General features: G+C 35.8%; 1 protein-coding gene across 1 annotated transcript; it reads right to left on the reverse strand.

The window, feature by feature from the left end:
- Positions 1-969: 969 nt before the first annotated feature.
- Positions 970-15,282, reverse strand: LOC135639901 (coiled-coil domain-containing protein SCD2-like). Its single transcript, XM_065153897.1, has 16 exons — positions 14,722-15,282; positions 14,345-14,514; positions 11,749-11,824; positions 11,568-11,609; positions 11,427-11,489; positions 10,193-10,242; positions 10,091-10,118; positions 7,839-7,913; positions 7,606-7,716; positions 7,450-7,510; positions 4,546-4,662; positions 4,300-4,421; positions 4,051-4,120; positions 3,873-3,913; positions 1,816-1,942; positions 970-1,327 (listed from the first exon to the last, which is right to left on the reverse strand). Exons 1-16 carry the CDS (start codon positions 15,094-15,096, stop codon positions 1,239-1,241), a joined length of 1,617 nt encoding a protein of 538 aa, XP_065009969.1. The 5' UTR covers positions 15,097-15,282; the 3' UTR covers positions 970-1,238.
- Between the last annotated feature and the right edge of the window lie 910 nt (positions 15,283-16,192).

The raw sequence follows: 16,192 nt of genomic DNA on the forward strand, positions 1-16,192 counted from the left end.
CTTCTTCTTGCAAAGCCCAAGAAGAAAGATGAAATCTGATATTAGCATTTTACTCTCAGTAGTTCAAATTTATAGATTGACATTTTCAAAAAAATTAGTCAGATGAGTTGAAGAGTTTTTAACATTTGGTAAATGATTTTGAACCATGTCATTTTTTTTAAAGTTCACTTATTTTTTGTGATCGAATAGTAAGTACTCTAGTTGATTCTCAAGAAAATTGAATACTGTAGAGAAAAAGATAAAAGCAAAAAGATAATAATAAATACATTGCTTTCTTACCAAAAATCTATTCTGCCTGTAAGAAAAAAAGCTTTGTACCTCGTAGCTAAATAGAAATGGCTGACTACCGAAGGTAATATAACTTTTTTTTTTTTTTTGGTAAGTAAAAAGGTAATATAACTGCGTGGGTTACTAACGACCAACAGCTCGTGTGATGCCAAATTGATCGAAGGCTTTGAGGATGTTGCAAGGAATTAATGTTTCCCAAAAGAATTCATTTGGAGAACCGATCAAAAGTTGAGGATGCAACCAAAAAATGTTATTTAATGCGATATGTAGAATTTATCCTGTGTCGTAAAAACCATATAAGCATCGTATATAATAAATACCACATCAAAATATTGGTCTATGCTGATACCACTTGTTAAGAGCTTGACGATTCAACCAAGCATGACATTTCACCTACTCACAATAAGACAGCCTACTTAATTCTCGTATGACTGCGAAAAGGGAAAATTAATGTATCACCAATGGCATGAATAAGTTACCGCTAAAAGGCTTGATGCCATCCAACAATTAACACACAACGCACTGAAAAATTTACTTTGGCAATATAGTACAAGATCGATGCAAACAAGCTCACTTGACGCCTTTTCACTCATGGATGCGGTATTTTGCTTAAGCAGATTTTAGAACGATGATGTTTAGTCTTGGGCTAGAATTTGCAAATGATTTAAAAGACAGATGGGATGGAATACAGCAAAGCAAAATACTCTTGACAATCTACATTACAAACCAAAGGTCGGACCACGTTCCAAACATCAATGTTTACGCTAATAGATAAATCACCAGAAGTACAGAAACTATTAAAATCATACAAAATCTGCCTGCAGCTACACATGACAAGAACTTAGTTGGATGTACTTAATGAACTCAAAACACTTGATACGTAACGAGAAGCTTAAGCATACAGCAACAGAAAGGTTTAGTGGCCATTCCTAGGAATGGTCTCTTTTGTTCTATGTATCCAGCTCTATCTCTCTCCGAGATGCTTCCCATAGTTGCTGTTCAATACCCAGCTTCTTAAGCTCTATCAGACCTCTCTCCACTGCGGTAGCATAGGGTACACAAGTTTTGCATTAGATAATAGTACTTCAGCTTAATTTAAACTTATATAAAACAATCAAAACCCAAAACCAGGGCAATAATTATAATAATTCGCTAGACCACCAAACTAAGCAAAAAATTGTAAGCAGTTCTTGTGTACAGCATATTTCCTAGTGAAATGGATAAGTTATTTGGGGCTACTAACAAAAGTTGAAGCTGGAGGCTCTTTCATTTGGAGTTATTTGGGAAGCTACAAAACTCCTTTTCCATACCATATCAAAGTGACAGTTGAGATCACAAACCACCAAACTTCAGGAATTAGTAGGAAATGAACTGAAAATGAAGCTTTCTATAATTTTTCATCTTTCCAACTTTTATGTAGCTTTCAGAATTCACAACTTCCATTTTCCTTGAAATTACAGTTTATAGTGAAAATCCAAGGGAAGCAATTCCTGGAATGCATTGGTGTGGAACAGAAGACCAATTTACCATCAACAACATCGTGAGAAGTTGGAGGTTGTCCAATGCGACCAATCCAAGACTGCAGCCGTTCATCAGCAATATCTTCTTCTACACCATGAGCTTTGGCTCTTCTCCAGAAATATATAAGCCACGCCTGCAAAATATGTATAATCTCTAAGATCTGAAAGGATTCACTTCAATGAAGTACATGAACTTAGCCCAAAAAAATGCTTTTGGTCTTGAACTCCTAGAGGATAGAAAGTGCTTAGTTACGGGACATCCAAAGTAAGAATCCAGTTAAAATAAATGATGTGATTAAATACCTTCTTATGGGTCGATGATCACAAACACTAGGAAGTATACATAATATCTGACAAGAAGTAAAAGAGACTACATACAGATAGTTTGCGCGATTGGTATATTGATTAGGATCCAATAGGAATGATATGACTAGGATTGGCAAAATCGATCAGATTGATAGGACTGAAATCAACCTAGAAAATAACTTTAAAAAATAACATAAAATTAAAATTAAAAATAAAATTTAAGATACAATTATGATATTATATGCTAAAAAACCTTCAAAGAACACCAACATATGCATTCATCTTTTGCAGTCTACCATATCAGGAGTGATAAAAATATTATTGATACTAGAATGCGGCAGGTTCTCTGTTTTATCAATTTAAACTTTCCGATAGAACAGATTCTTTCAAGCTTTTATAATTTAAACCTAGAAAAGATGTATAATAGCCACATCAGATATCAAAGGCCCTTATAATTGGATGAAAGCCTGAGCAATGCATCACAAGCAGCCATCAACGGTTCAAGTTCAACCGGTGGCATAAGCAATGCTGAAATTTTCATGGAGAATTCATTGTTCTCAATGATGGAGATGAATGTTTGATCCCAAGTAGAATTAATCATAAGCAGAAAGTGAATTCTATTTTTGCATTAAAGAGTACTTCAGATTATCAGAAATTGCAACTAATAAGCACAATGGAATGTTTGTATGGTACATATACTTCAGATAGATAATAACCAAATAACAATCACCAAAACATAAATCTAGGGCAATAAATACATTAACTGATCATAGGCAGAAAAGTGAATTATGATGCTTTCAAAATGCAATATGAAAAAAAAATGGTCGGTCATCTTCCATGCATACATTCATCGGCAGAAAGGTGAATTCTGATATTTGTTAAAATGCAGTGTAAAAAAAATGATTGATCAAGGTTCAGGCATAAATTCATGTCTCACCAAGCGCAACATCTTGCACTAGATGTGAAACTGGAGGAGAAATGAACATTACAGACTGGATATTAGGAAAGACATTTGTATCTAATCAGTGGACGCATTCCAATATGGATATTATGCAGATACTATATTGTAACATCAGTTGTTCATAACAGATCCAGATACAGGTACAACTATGAAATATGATGAATGCAATTCAAACAGGATTTCAGAAAGATATCGATGCCAATATTGCATTTCAACAAATAACTATGACACTAGCTCATACTGATATAATTCATTTATAAGAAAACTTAAGTGTGATTAAATAAAAAGCAAAGGGGTGGAGAAAAGGATATACTGTCATTAGGAAAACCAGTAAAATGAAATATTTTCCTTATGTTAATACAAATCTTTTGATATTTTGGAAAATATTAGAATGTTTGAATATCTGTATAAAGGTAAAACTCGAACTATCTCCATACCATATCCCATGGATCTCAGCGAGATTCAGATATGAATACAAATATGTGGTGCATACATATTTATGAAAAAGAGCACATGAGGCTCATGCCAATGTGGAACCTGAGGAGTTAATATCTGTACCCTTATATTTAGAGATGTTGTTTCTATTACTCAAACCCTACGCTACCAAGTTGCAAAGAAGCAACCTTATCATATTTATGCGATCAATACATATTTATCTGATTAAAAAATGAATCAGATGGCCTTCACCGCCAATCAATTGCGAACAGAACTAAATGATAGTTTGTAAACCAGGAGTAAACAATGCCATAAACAAAAAGACGCATTCAGTAAACACTTCTAGAAAAACTAAGACTGACCTGCTTAAAGGTAACATCTTCTATCTCCTCTTGGCTTAGTTCTGCAAGAGCATAAACTTAAGCTGTGAGGGTAATTATGCAAAGTAATATAAAATAAAATTATCAAAATTATTCAAGAACATGAAAAATTGAAAAAAACAAAAAATTATGAGGATATCAAAACAAGGTAGTTACAAACCTGAAGAAAATTGCCGAACAAAATTTGGTCGCCAATGTTGAGCTAATGCAAGGACAACAGCATCCTCCACCTTAAAGTATTCACCAAGGTATTAATAGATGGCTACCATATTCAGCTAAGGCAGACAAATAATTTAGCATGGAAATAGAAAGAGTTTAAGGGGAAAAATGAGAACATAAAAGGAAGTGTAACAAAAGACAATGACAGACAAAAAGAACAGCTTTAACGAAGTAAAGATGAAAAAAGAACCTTCAAAGATGCTAGTTCCCTTAGGCCCTTCTCAACCGAAAGCATGCTCTCTATGTTGCCTTCTCCAGTTATATCACTTAAATCACGCACAAACTTATTTCTTCTTTCAGATTCATGATTTCCTATTCAACATTCAATGTTGAAATACACTAAGCAACAGGGATGAATATGCAAAGACGGACTATTTGCACAATTTTATGATCATATCATTGGCATATGGTCATATTAGCAGTATTTATCTCTTGCCTCGGTTTCTTGATTCTTCTTTAGCCTTTTGACCAGCAGAAATAACAACCTCGAGAGGAAGAGGAGCTAATGAAGACCAGTGCTCATGTTTCGTAACAGCAATCTCCGGATAGATTCCTATAAGTGGAAACATCTAATTCAGATCAAAAGACATGAACAAAGTAGTACAGTTTATGTAGATTGAGAAATAATAAAAATGAATGTAAACTATTTGGTGCAAGACATAAAAAATGATGAATATTGAAGTTACTTGAGCGTTCATTATCAAACATCAAAAAAGTGGGAATGAGGATCACTATATCAGTTTGCTTCTTCATTGTCTTATGAAGTTAATTGTAGAAAGCAGAAAGATTGCACGATGATGTCAGATTAAAGATCCTCCAAAAGCTTGATTACCTACAAGAATTTTCTTTCATGCAATTGTCCAAAAGGGTTTCAGTCAAGGAATACAGTTTCGAATAATACCGGACGGTATGTACCAGTTCGATAGGATACCGGTACACGGACCGCCCGCTACCGGGCGGAACGCATAACATTGCCCCATATCAGACGATACAAGGTTATATCGGGTGGCAACAATCAAAATTTCGACCGTTACCGCCCAGCATAGCTCGGTAACAGCCAATTTCAACTGAAATTGGCTGTTACCGATTGGTTGACCGTTGGAGCCCTTTCACATCTGTTTTTAAACTCTTCTTCCCCATTATTTCATTCCATTTCACTCTCATACTTCTTAAACTATCTCAAACTCTCTTTTTCTCACATTTGTGCTCTCCTAAACTCTACAAAACAACGATTTGTGAATTGAATCGAAACTAATTTGGGATGACTAAGAGGAAGAAGTTTCTAATCAAAAGATATGTATTCTCTTTCTTTAATTAGAGAGTAATTAAGATCTTTAATATTATGATTAGTGTGTTTAATATTGATTAATTCGAAATGACACTTAACAGATCAAATATTTATATTCCATGCATATTAAATATTGAAAGATATTTATGATAGTAAAATAAATTTAATTAAGTTTTATTAAAGTTATTGAATGCTACGATTAATCATTTTAATGATGATTTAATCAAAATTTGATCGTATTATGGAGAATCATATGGCCAACAGCAGTTCGATGATAGTTGATCATACTTCTCCAAGCAACAGTATGATATAGAGCAGCAGATCAATAGCAAAAGTAGAAGCTCTGACATTCACCAATATATACCTCAGGAGCTGCCTCGAACAAATGTGATTCATGATGATCAGCATACGATCATCACCACATTGATGCACCAATGGCATACGGTGCATCAATACACTATGTCGTGGGATCAATTTCATGATTGGGTCCAACAAACATATCATATTGATATGCAGATGTATAGGATCGAGGACCCCAATCCACCACCTGTCGAGGCTCGTCGTTCATTTTAGTGGTAGAATCAACAATCAAATATATCTACATATGTGATTATTTAATTCATTTGAATTTTAGTGTTTATATTATAACAAAATAATCTAACAATTCAAATGATTTTTCTATAGATATTTTAATATTTACAGAAGGATAATCCGTAACGGACTGAAATATGAACCTCACACAAAACTATTCCTCAGAGTCCCGAAAAAGATATATGATACTATTCTTACCTAATTTATATTGATTTTGCTAAACTTATACTATTACTATATTTATTTATAACTTAAAAACCCTATCCTAACTTTTTTTTCAGGTATTTTTGGAGGATTTTACTCCTAATTTAGGTGTACCGCTCGGTACATGGTACCGTACCATACCGAGCCTACCTCGAAACATCGGTACGATACGATATTTTAATCCTTGGTTTCAGTAATATGATATATGGTCCTATCTTTGCTGTTTTTCAGTGTTATCCGTAACTTAATACCTAATGACCATAAAACCTTATCTCTTATGCAAAGGATTAAAATCTAATGAACTAACTGTCCATAAAGATTGCTTCCCATCCCGCGGGCAAGTTGGCAATCCTGGTTCAGTAAGTATTAGCATCTTTATAAAGGATTCTTTGGCCCATGAAAACTAGAAGATTAGTTCACAGCAAGAAATCCTACCAGATATCCAACCGTATCTCATGCAACTGAGAAACATCTGCGATTTTATATTTTTTGTAACATTTGCCATGCTACAATAACAAAGTAATCATCTGATAGGATGCTGTCAAGGTCTCTGCTTATGTCTATCAAGTTTGGCAATTTCATGTATGGTTATGTACCAGTAACCGCTCGGACCAATACCGCAGGTCCCTATGGGTGTATGAGTGTTGATAATGTTGGTACATACCCAGTTCCAAAAAAGGCACAAAAAATATTGAAACAACAAAAATATGCACAGTATAGTGCCTGTACCATACTGTACCGCACGATATAGGCCCTGTACGTTTTTTCCTGGTTCACGTATCATTTGTCGGATCGGTAAATTAACGCCCGAACCATACTAGGCGGTATCGCGAACCTTGATGTCTATGGTGCAAACTTCCCAACTTGTGTCATTCGCTAGGGTTGACAATTACTGTGAGATTATGATGATCAAGAATGATAAGCACGTACAGATATTATCAGTATAGAGAAATAGCTGTAAGATGCCCAAATGATAATCTAGTCAGAAAAAACAACAGGGTTTATGGTAACATATAAAATGGTGTAAATGAGAGCATAATCTTGTGCATACTATGAAATGGTGTAAACTAGATAAGCCCTTGTTCTTCAGGTTTTATACAATATATGTGTGTATATATATATATATATAGAGAGAGAGAGAGAGAGAGAGAGAGAGAGAGAGAGAGAAAGAGAGAGAGAGAGAGAGAGCAAGCTCTCAATGTGAAGAGTCAAAGAAACAAACAAAAACAGATGTACAAAATATGAAAACTATGTTACCATGATGAACTGCTAAACCCCAATAACGAGCAAGCCAACACCTCTTCAAGACAACCTCTTCCTGTAGATATGGAACATGCATACTGATGTGATCCTATTATCTCATAATGAATCACAGACACCATCCAACATGCTGGCAATGTTCAAAATGCATACCATCTCCTCCTCGGATAAGATCATCCTTTGTGTCATTGATTGAAGAGCCTTTGCGTCTGATTCAGCTTGCCTGAGCTGCTCTACGGCTGCCACAGCCTCTTCTTTAGCAGACTATTCCGGACACAAGCCAAGAAATAAAAAGGCAAGTTAATAGCAAAATCACCATGACAGGATACTAAAAGAGTTCCCAAGAATGTTTAAAACAAAGTGATCAATGAAATCAGTAATAACACCTCTACTTCTTTCTGGAGTGTTGCTATTTCCTCATCTTTCCCATCCTTAGTTTGTCTTGCAGCTTCAAGAGCAGCCTTAGGTAAAAATCAAAGTACTGCATCAGCAGAAGTATAACAAGAACTATGATGTTGCTTATAGCCTACATGACCATGGAGATTAACCAAATTTGATAGTCATGGCCTCACGAATTGCAGTACAGCAACTTCAATAACCAGCGTCAATTCTTGAAAAGTAGACAAGATATCTGAAGAATTGTTTAAAAGAACAGTACAGAGAATATGGAAGTAATAAATAGCCCCAAAGCAACAAGTTAATTGGAATAATTCTTGCTGTTTAATATCTTCATGCAATAACCCTTCCATGCCCATAGTCCTTCCAGTCACATTAAGTCGTGAACCAACTGAAGTTTAAAATGCCAGTACAATTATCCATACAAGATCTTTTTGGACTGGTATATACCAACAGGTTTGGTATGGTACACCATGGTATGTCAAGAAAACTTAATGAAATTTTGTTTATTATGTTGGTACTGACTAATACAATTAAGACCGATTTTACCAGTGCATAATATGACCTGTATATTTTGGTTATTATACAACAATAATTCTTGCTGTTGTTTAGCATCTTCATGCAATAACACTTCCATGCCCATAGTCCCTCCAGTCATGTGAACCAACTAAAGTTTTATATACCAGTACAATTATCCATGCAGGATCTTATTGGACTGGTATATACCAATAGGTCTAGTATGGTACTCCTTGGTATGTAGATAAAATTCACTGAAATTTTGTTTATTATGTTGGAACAGACTAATACAATTGAGACTGGTATAACAGTGCATGATATTTGAAAGCTAATCATATGTTTGAAAACTATACAATTGCCCTGTATACTTTGGTTGTTATACCACAATATTTGAAATCTTATAACCAACAAAACTCTACCAATTTCCCACATAAGAGGAAAAAGTGCCATGCAAATGGAAAAGAAAAATGACAAAACAAGTACTTTCAGAGATATGACAGATGGGGAAAAAGTTATCTAAAAATTAGCCCTTCAAAGGTTCATGCTTTAATGTATCTATTCAGAACAAAAACCAGGAATTTCAAAGAGCACTTGAACTTAGTTGGAGATGGCCCTGCAGATAATTATTCATTGCTCAGATGTGGGTCAAAATGCAGAAATAAAGCAAAAATTAACTGAATAAGTTGTTGGGTTTGAGTTGAGCTCTGAATTTCAATCAAATCAAAACAACAGAAAAGCTATTCAACATTAATTTAATTTGGAGCTTGTAGCCAAATTTAAGGTGTATGTTGCTTTTCATTTCAGAATTTGTCATCCGATTTTAAAATCAGTCCGGCAAGCAATAAAAGAAAACAATGGAATTAAAGGTTAACAGACATAAAAAAGTGTGACCAAGTACAAAAAGAGCATCAATTAGTCTAGCTAAATTATACCTGCAGCTGATGATAAAGGACTAAGAGCAGAAGAAAGTAAAAGACCACAGCATGGATAACAAGAAACTAAAAATTGACAATAGGACAATCACTGTGGTTCTCAGGAACTGCAAATAGATTGCAATAATCATTGATACATGACAACAGAAAAAATGTGAATTATGTCAAACCATATAGCTGTCAACCAAGAAAATTAAATTTCTCTGTAACTTATACAATAATAGTTTTTGGAAATATATTAAAAAAAGATGGTTTCTTTTGCATATATACCCTACAAAATGGACAAGTTTGCACATTGTACACCCCTAAACTTGGTATTTTTCACCGGTGCCCTCCAAAATCCTTCATGATTATATGAATACCCCTTTGATCTACCTTACACTCCCAAGTGCTCAGACCATTATGGCCTGCTTTTGCACAAATACCCATCAGAATTTGGCACAAAATTCCCATCTCCATTGATGGTTTCTTCAATGCTAGGCCAACTGTACATTGGCCTATTTATCAAGACTAAGACTATAATCCACGCCAGTGAAACTTTATTAACAGAATTTGCATAAAGGGGTATGCATGCAAATATGATAATGTTGGAGGGTATGATGCAGATACAAGGTTTAGTGGTGTATATTCACAAACATAAGTATTTGAAAGGGTTTATATGCAAAGAAAAGGACTAAATCCAGGTTTCCATTTAAATTAAGCTCATAATAGAAACGGAGGGAAAAAGAAAAGGGAAACGAAAGTTGGCAGAAAAAGGGGAATAATCTGGAACATCGCTAAGGCAACAAAGTTACCTCTCTTTGACGGAGTGCTGCCTCCTTCCTGCAAATCAATTACCTAAACAGTTATGATTTCAACATTGTGGCCTTGGTTATAAGGTTAGAAGTATGGTCTACCTGCTCAATAACCGGGCCTCCAAAGATACACCTTCTCCTAGAGCAGCAACCTACATTACAAAGGTGATAGACATAACCAGATATTCAACATGGTCTCCAAAAATTGGCATTCATACATAGGAAAGGTTCAAATAACACAATAAAGAGGCATTCTCCAAACCACAATCGACCCAACTCTTTCCTCACAAGGCAGCACAATGCATGAGGACATTTGGTGTGGAAGGTCATTACAATAAGCAATAAGGTTATGATTTCAAGTAATAAAGATGACAGTCATCTTCCCATGACATGTGAAAAAAAGGAATGTCCTGTGATACCTTGGAGCAAAAACAATAGAAATTAGATAGTGATCTGCCTGAACTGGATACAAGCCCAAGTTAGTAAAGTGATTTGAGAGATTTGGTTATTCTTTTTTTTTCATTAATTTCAGTTGATTTTAATCATTACTCTTTATGCAATTTGTAAAACTTTTATTATAGTTAATATAAATCATGTTTTAAATTCATGATGAAGTAATCGAAGCCATTGTAGTTTCAAACTTCCAATTATAAAAATATAAGAGATCCTGAGGGGTGCCTATGCAAGTCTTAATTGAAGCAAAAGTCCTATATTTGGACTATATTTTTTTTTATGAAATCAAATTATTATTGACAAATTAAAATCAAAATACAAAAAACTGTAAGTTGCTATAATTCAGAATACTTTGCAGCTCAGGAAGATTGAGGTCCTCTTCGAGAAAGAAATGCCATACTGCCAGAAGAAAGACCACCAGCTTCTCTTACAGTTTACACTTTCTATTCATTGTTCTGTGACTTGTGTCCACCTTGTTCTTCTTATGACCAGTATTCTTATCTGTCTCTATCTTCTCTAGTGTACATATTTATTTTACTGCATTCCAGATTGTGTCACCACTAAACAAGAAGTTTATACTTGATATCATAAGTTTTCAAAAGTACGTGATCCTTTTACCATTGACTTGCAGATAGTCTTATTATCTCAATATATGTATGCATATGGAAAGAAAAAAAATCAACTACTCAAACCATTTTGAGTTCCCAAAAATGTGTTACAGACAGTCAGACGCCACACCTCATGCCGTAACAGAGATGACAGATAAAGAGGTTTAACAATTGACAGGGTCCAATTCTTGTATGTGCAAGAGGAATAAGAATAAACATCATTTGTTATCAGCTAATAAAAAGAAATAAAATGTATTGAAGAAAGATTAAGTAACCTGTTTCTCAAGCTCTCTTGCCCGGGCCTCAGCTTCTTCACGTCTCTCTTCTGCAAGTCGCAACTGGATGACAAAGTTAAATAGAGTAGCTCAATGCCACAAAGAACATGAAAGTATTTCTTCTGATTTAGAGAAGCATACCTTCTCAAGAATACTCTCATTTTCTTCTTGTAGCATATCCAGCTGCAAAATATGCAAAGTCAGCCCAACAGATTATTCCAAAATGCTGTCTTAAACATGAAGAATTTGCTATCTTATTTTTAAATGCTTTATTTCTTACATCAAACAAAAGAACAGTAAAATTCACATAACAGCATGATACCTCATCTTGGAGTGCAGAAGCTTGTCGCTGAATTCCTGAATCTCCAGAGTTTAGATGTTTTATATCTGATGGAAATCTGTGGCATACTTTAATCAGCTTTTGCATGACTTAACACATTATACTATTAACGGTATTAAGTACATCAAGGAGAAGCAAAAATAGGAGGCCTAACATATTTATGCATCGATCTTAAACCATATTATTTCTCATCACTAACCAAGAAAACCCTTTATCTCCTCTTCAGTTAAAGCTTATGGGATTGGTTCAGCAAGTCAATTTTTCATATCTACTCAAATAAGTTAAGAGACATCATATCTCTAGTCAAATTAATAAAGATGTCTTACATGCTTTGGAGCACCATGACAGTAGTTCTTATGCAATAATAAAATATTTATGATTGAATCGCAGATGTTGTTCACAAATATATAGCAAATAGGCTCTAAAAAAGGAATTTAAAGGCTGGAGTACAAGAGGTTTAGAAAGGTCAGAAGGAAGAAATCACACGACAAAGCAAGCCACAAGAGAAAATAAGAGAAAATAAGGCTTGTGGGCAAACTCATGTTTTCCATAAAGAATCCACCATAAACCCTTTCTTACATGACCAATTACACCATTCATTTAAAGACCAACCGAACTTCCAAGATTTAAACTAGGGCACCAGATATAATAAGATAATTGTCCTTACTAATCTTAAAAACAGATAAGACCTTGTCCACCTAATACATATCTATATCTAAGTTGATAACGCCCAGCCTATTGTTTGATTTACATATATCTTTCAAGACACTTGAAATAATTAACCAAGAAATAAGATGGAAAAATACATCATGACTCAATCAAACCAAACATCAAATAAATCTTGACACTTAGATCAAGATCAAATACTCACTAACCAAAACCTATCCAATTCAGCTGCATACCACAATTCACCAGTATATCAGGGTGATTTCTTACTGTATTTTTAGTGCACCAGGTCATAGTCAACCTAGAAAAACTGAATCATTAATTCATGTCCAAATTGCCTCCTAAATTGTCTTGATCAGAGTTCACTTAATAAGGATTTAGCACAACTCAGTTTGGGAATCCCGCAGATGCTAATGTACACCCCCTAAAGCATCCCTGCATGATATAAAATTCCGCAGATCTTAATGTACAACTCCTAAAGCATCCCTGCGTGATAAAAAATTCTGCACCTACTAATGTTCGATCTGCAACAAATCCCACAAATACTAATGCTCGACCTAGAGAAAAATTCTGCATTTTCCCATGCGGGTAATCCCTCATTTTATTCTATGTAATGTTCAGTGATGCTTTTGGAGTATTTTATTAAATTTAAGTAAAGTTTATAATGCATATGTCTGTGTTAAATATATCAAAGGTTGACAAAGCTAAGAACTATGGATTCCAACAAGAAGATAGGGCAGGGAAAGATGATGACAATCCAATCCCTTGGATTCCAACGCAAGAAAATATGAAGAGAAAAGATGAAGACAGACTTAAATTTAACTGCAATAAGAAAACCTAAAATGTTTTATTCAATGTATCATTATAACAGAAACCTACTTGAACATAGATTTTATTACAAGAATAGGGAGAAATATAGGCCTCTTTTTCCCTTCTGTCTTCCTTTTCATTTTTCTCCTCTACTCTACCTGTTTAACTTCATCCGATATTGGTTTTATGACAAACTTTTCCCCTCTGCTTTCTTCTTCACTATGCTCCTGTATCTACTTAACCTTTTATCACTTCTTTATCTCTCTTTCTCATATGATATCATATTTATTCCACCATACTGCTACTCTTCGATCATTTGCTGCTCAAGACCTGATGCATATTTTAAGGATAGATAAAACCAAAAAGTTAACTCTGATGGTCATACAAAATGTTTGAATCAGGCAGTTTTAATAGCAGCAGAGAATGAAGACTTGTACTTCATTTCATCCAGTACTGGCCTACTTTTGCTGCTTTGTTGACTAACCGGATCATTCTTACTGCTACTTAAGGCTTTTTATACCTGTTGCATTCGAGTACTCTGCATTGAATAATTCCAGATCTTGTAAGTTAGTGTAGTCCATTCACATCTTTCTAGCATATGTACATTGGTTATCTAATGATGATTCTTGTGCCTATACAACATGTACGCCATAGGAATTCATCATCAAGCACATTGTTCCTTTTAAGCAAAGACAGGCATGAATATATTGATGCACTTGCATTGATGCACTTGCACCTATGCCTTTTTCTAATTTATACCAATGGACTTCATTATTCTTATTCATGTAAGGGCATGTCGACATGAGAAGTTTGTACAGAGGTTTTATTGTGCCAGAAACTTTTAATTGCATTGTCTTGCTTTGGGATGTGAAACATCTAGTGATAATACTCAGTAGATGCTGATGGAATAATAAGATAGCACCGCCAGTTTGACAAGTGCTCGTAAAAATTCTATAACAGGTGTAAAAATTATTAAAGATTATACAATTAGTGGCATCAAACTAATCAATAAATAGAGATACCAAAATCATCAAGATCTATAACAAAGCTAACTTGTGGGGAAATTTACCCAAAAAATAAATAAATAAAGTAATGCCATGACCTTTTCTCCCTGCGTTTATCAACAGGAGGTTCTATTGGTGGAATAGGAGATGGTGTCAACAGAGTTGTTTTGCTAGGGGGCGCCAAGGGTGCTGAACGAACAGAAATTGATGGTCTTCCAGCTGAAGAAGAACGAACTGATGGAGTATGTTCTACGAGGTTCCGAACTAACTAATTAATGCAAAAGAACATCAAATTAGCTAGTAATAATCATAAACCCATGCCAAAATGTAACTCTTAGTTGCTATAATAATCAGTTTAAACATTTAAAACGAAGAAGAAAGGCATATCCAACAAAGTCGGTCACTTTCATTCGTTAGAAAAAGGGAAAAAGTCAGTGAAATTTACTGCAAGCGCACTAAGCTGTCGCAAAATTACCGCAGGGGAAGGAGATCTATTAGCCTTCGTCATCAGCGAAGCCCCGAGAGCGGTCCCATTGCTGCCGGCCGCCAGCCGCGAAGCGCCGTGCCGGAACCCCACTCCGCCAGCTACCGGGATCTCGTCCTCGTCCTCGTCCTCCTCAGCGGTGGCGCTTTGCGACGCCATCACCTGCGCGAGGCGCGCGGCGGCGGCCCTCGCCGCGACGTTCTGCGTCCTCCTGACGCCGGAAAGCCCTGACGCCGACGTCGAGCGGTGGTGCGCCGGGGAGATCCCGGGTGACGACGACCCCGTGCTGCTCGACCCCCCGCTCCACTGCCGCCCGTACACTGGGCTCCCCACCCCGCGCCTCTCCATCGCCACTTCCCGATTCATCAAGAACGTTCGCCAAGAAGCAGGGCCGTCGGTCGAGCGACTCAGTGGCGAGGTGGGAAGGGGCAACCCCAAGAAGAGGGCTAGACTGAAGTGGGAAATGGCTAAAGATCGAGAGAGAGATGTTTTCGCTGTCGCTGCTGCCGCCACCGCTGGTGAGAATAAGACTGGGAGAGTGAGAGGGAGACAAGTAGATCCAAGAGCGTCAAAATTAGTAACTTGTTTTGTGTTACTTATATTGGACTCTATGATTTCAACATGAAGTCATCACCTTGGTCAACTTTCTTGGTGTCGGTCGGTCGATCGACTGATTTATAACTAGCTAAAATTACAAGTTCCTCCCTCCGAAGTATATGATTTCTCTTATGTAAACCCTCTAATTCTAAATTTACATCCTCATAATCATATTTCTATTATTCGATTGTTATAATTATAATATAAACATTAAAGAGATTTTAGTGGAAATTAAATATTTCGAGGGACATATATATTGCATTAAAAATTGCAGGGGCATGGTCGCTTGTTACACGCCTTGCAAGGATACCGATGTAAATAACAATGATAATAATAATAATAATAATAATAATAATGGTTACTTTATAATTTCGATGTCAGACGAAGGACCGGACCCATCCATGTCTGGTGGTGTGTAATGGTCAGAATAATATACATTAGCTAACGCTAGACAAAAGCTTCAACATGATCATGTTAAATTTGAAATGAATACTATCATCACCGCCGATCTGTGCCTTACCTATCGGAATGTGAGCCATTGTGATGCACAGGGTTGGACCCATCAATAATCCGAGCCACATTCTTGATCATAGTCCAAATCATCTGCAGAAGAAAAGAAATTAGATGAGGGAAATGATTGCTGTACAATAAATAATAGGAAATGACAGCCGAAGAGTAGTCCAATTGGACACAACATGTTCTCAGGAGCAGAAGGTAATTTTATTTCGCTCCCAACTCCCAAGCTCTTTAATGAATCTTTCAGCTGCACATGAAGGTAACATGTCTTCTCTTTCACATGTTGATAGATTGCATGGAGTTAACATGTGCAGAAATCCTCAATCCACAGTCAACAAAATGTAATGAT

This window comes from Musa acuminata, chromosome BXJ1-4 (assembly GCF_036884655.1).
Source record: "Musa acuminata AAA Group cultivar baxijiao chromosome BXJ1-4, Cavendish_Baxijiao_AAA, whole genome shotgun sequence".
In the NCBI taxonomy this organism is placed as follows: domain Eukaryota; kingdom Viridiplantae; phylum Streptophyta; class Magnoliopsida; order Zingiberales; family Musaceae; genus Musa; species Musa acuminata.

Bases quoted from the DNA above. Each gene is read 5' to 3' on its own strand.
- LOC135639901 (XM_065153897.1), bottom strand. From the start codon at position 15,096: ATGAATCGGGAAGTGGCGATGGAGAGGCGCGGGGTGGGGAGCCCAGTG. The intron at 10,243-11,426 runs GTTACTTAATCT...TTTGTAATGTAG, and splicing joins CAAGAGAGCTTGAGAAACAG to GTTGCTGCTCTAGGAGAAGG. The intron at 4,663-7,449 runs GTAACATAGTTT...TTCCACTTATAG, and splicing joins GGGTTTAGCAGTTCATCATG to GAATCTATCCGGAGATTGCT.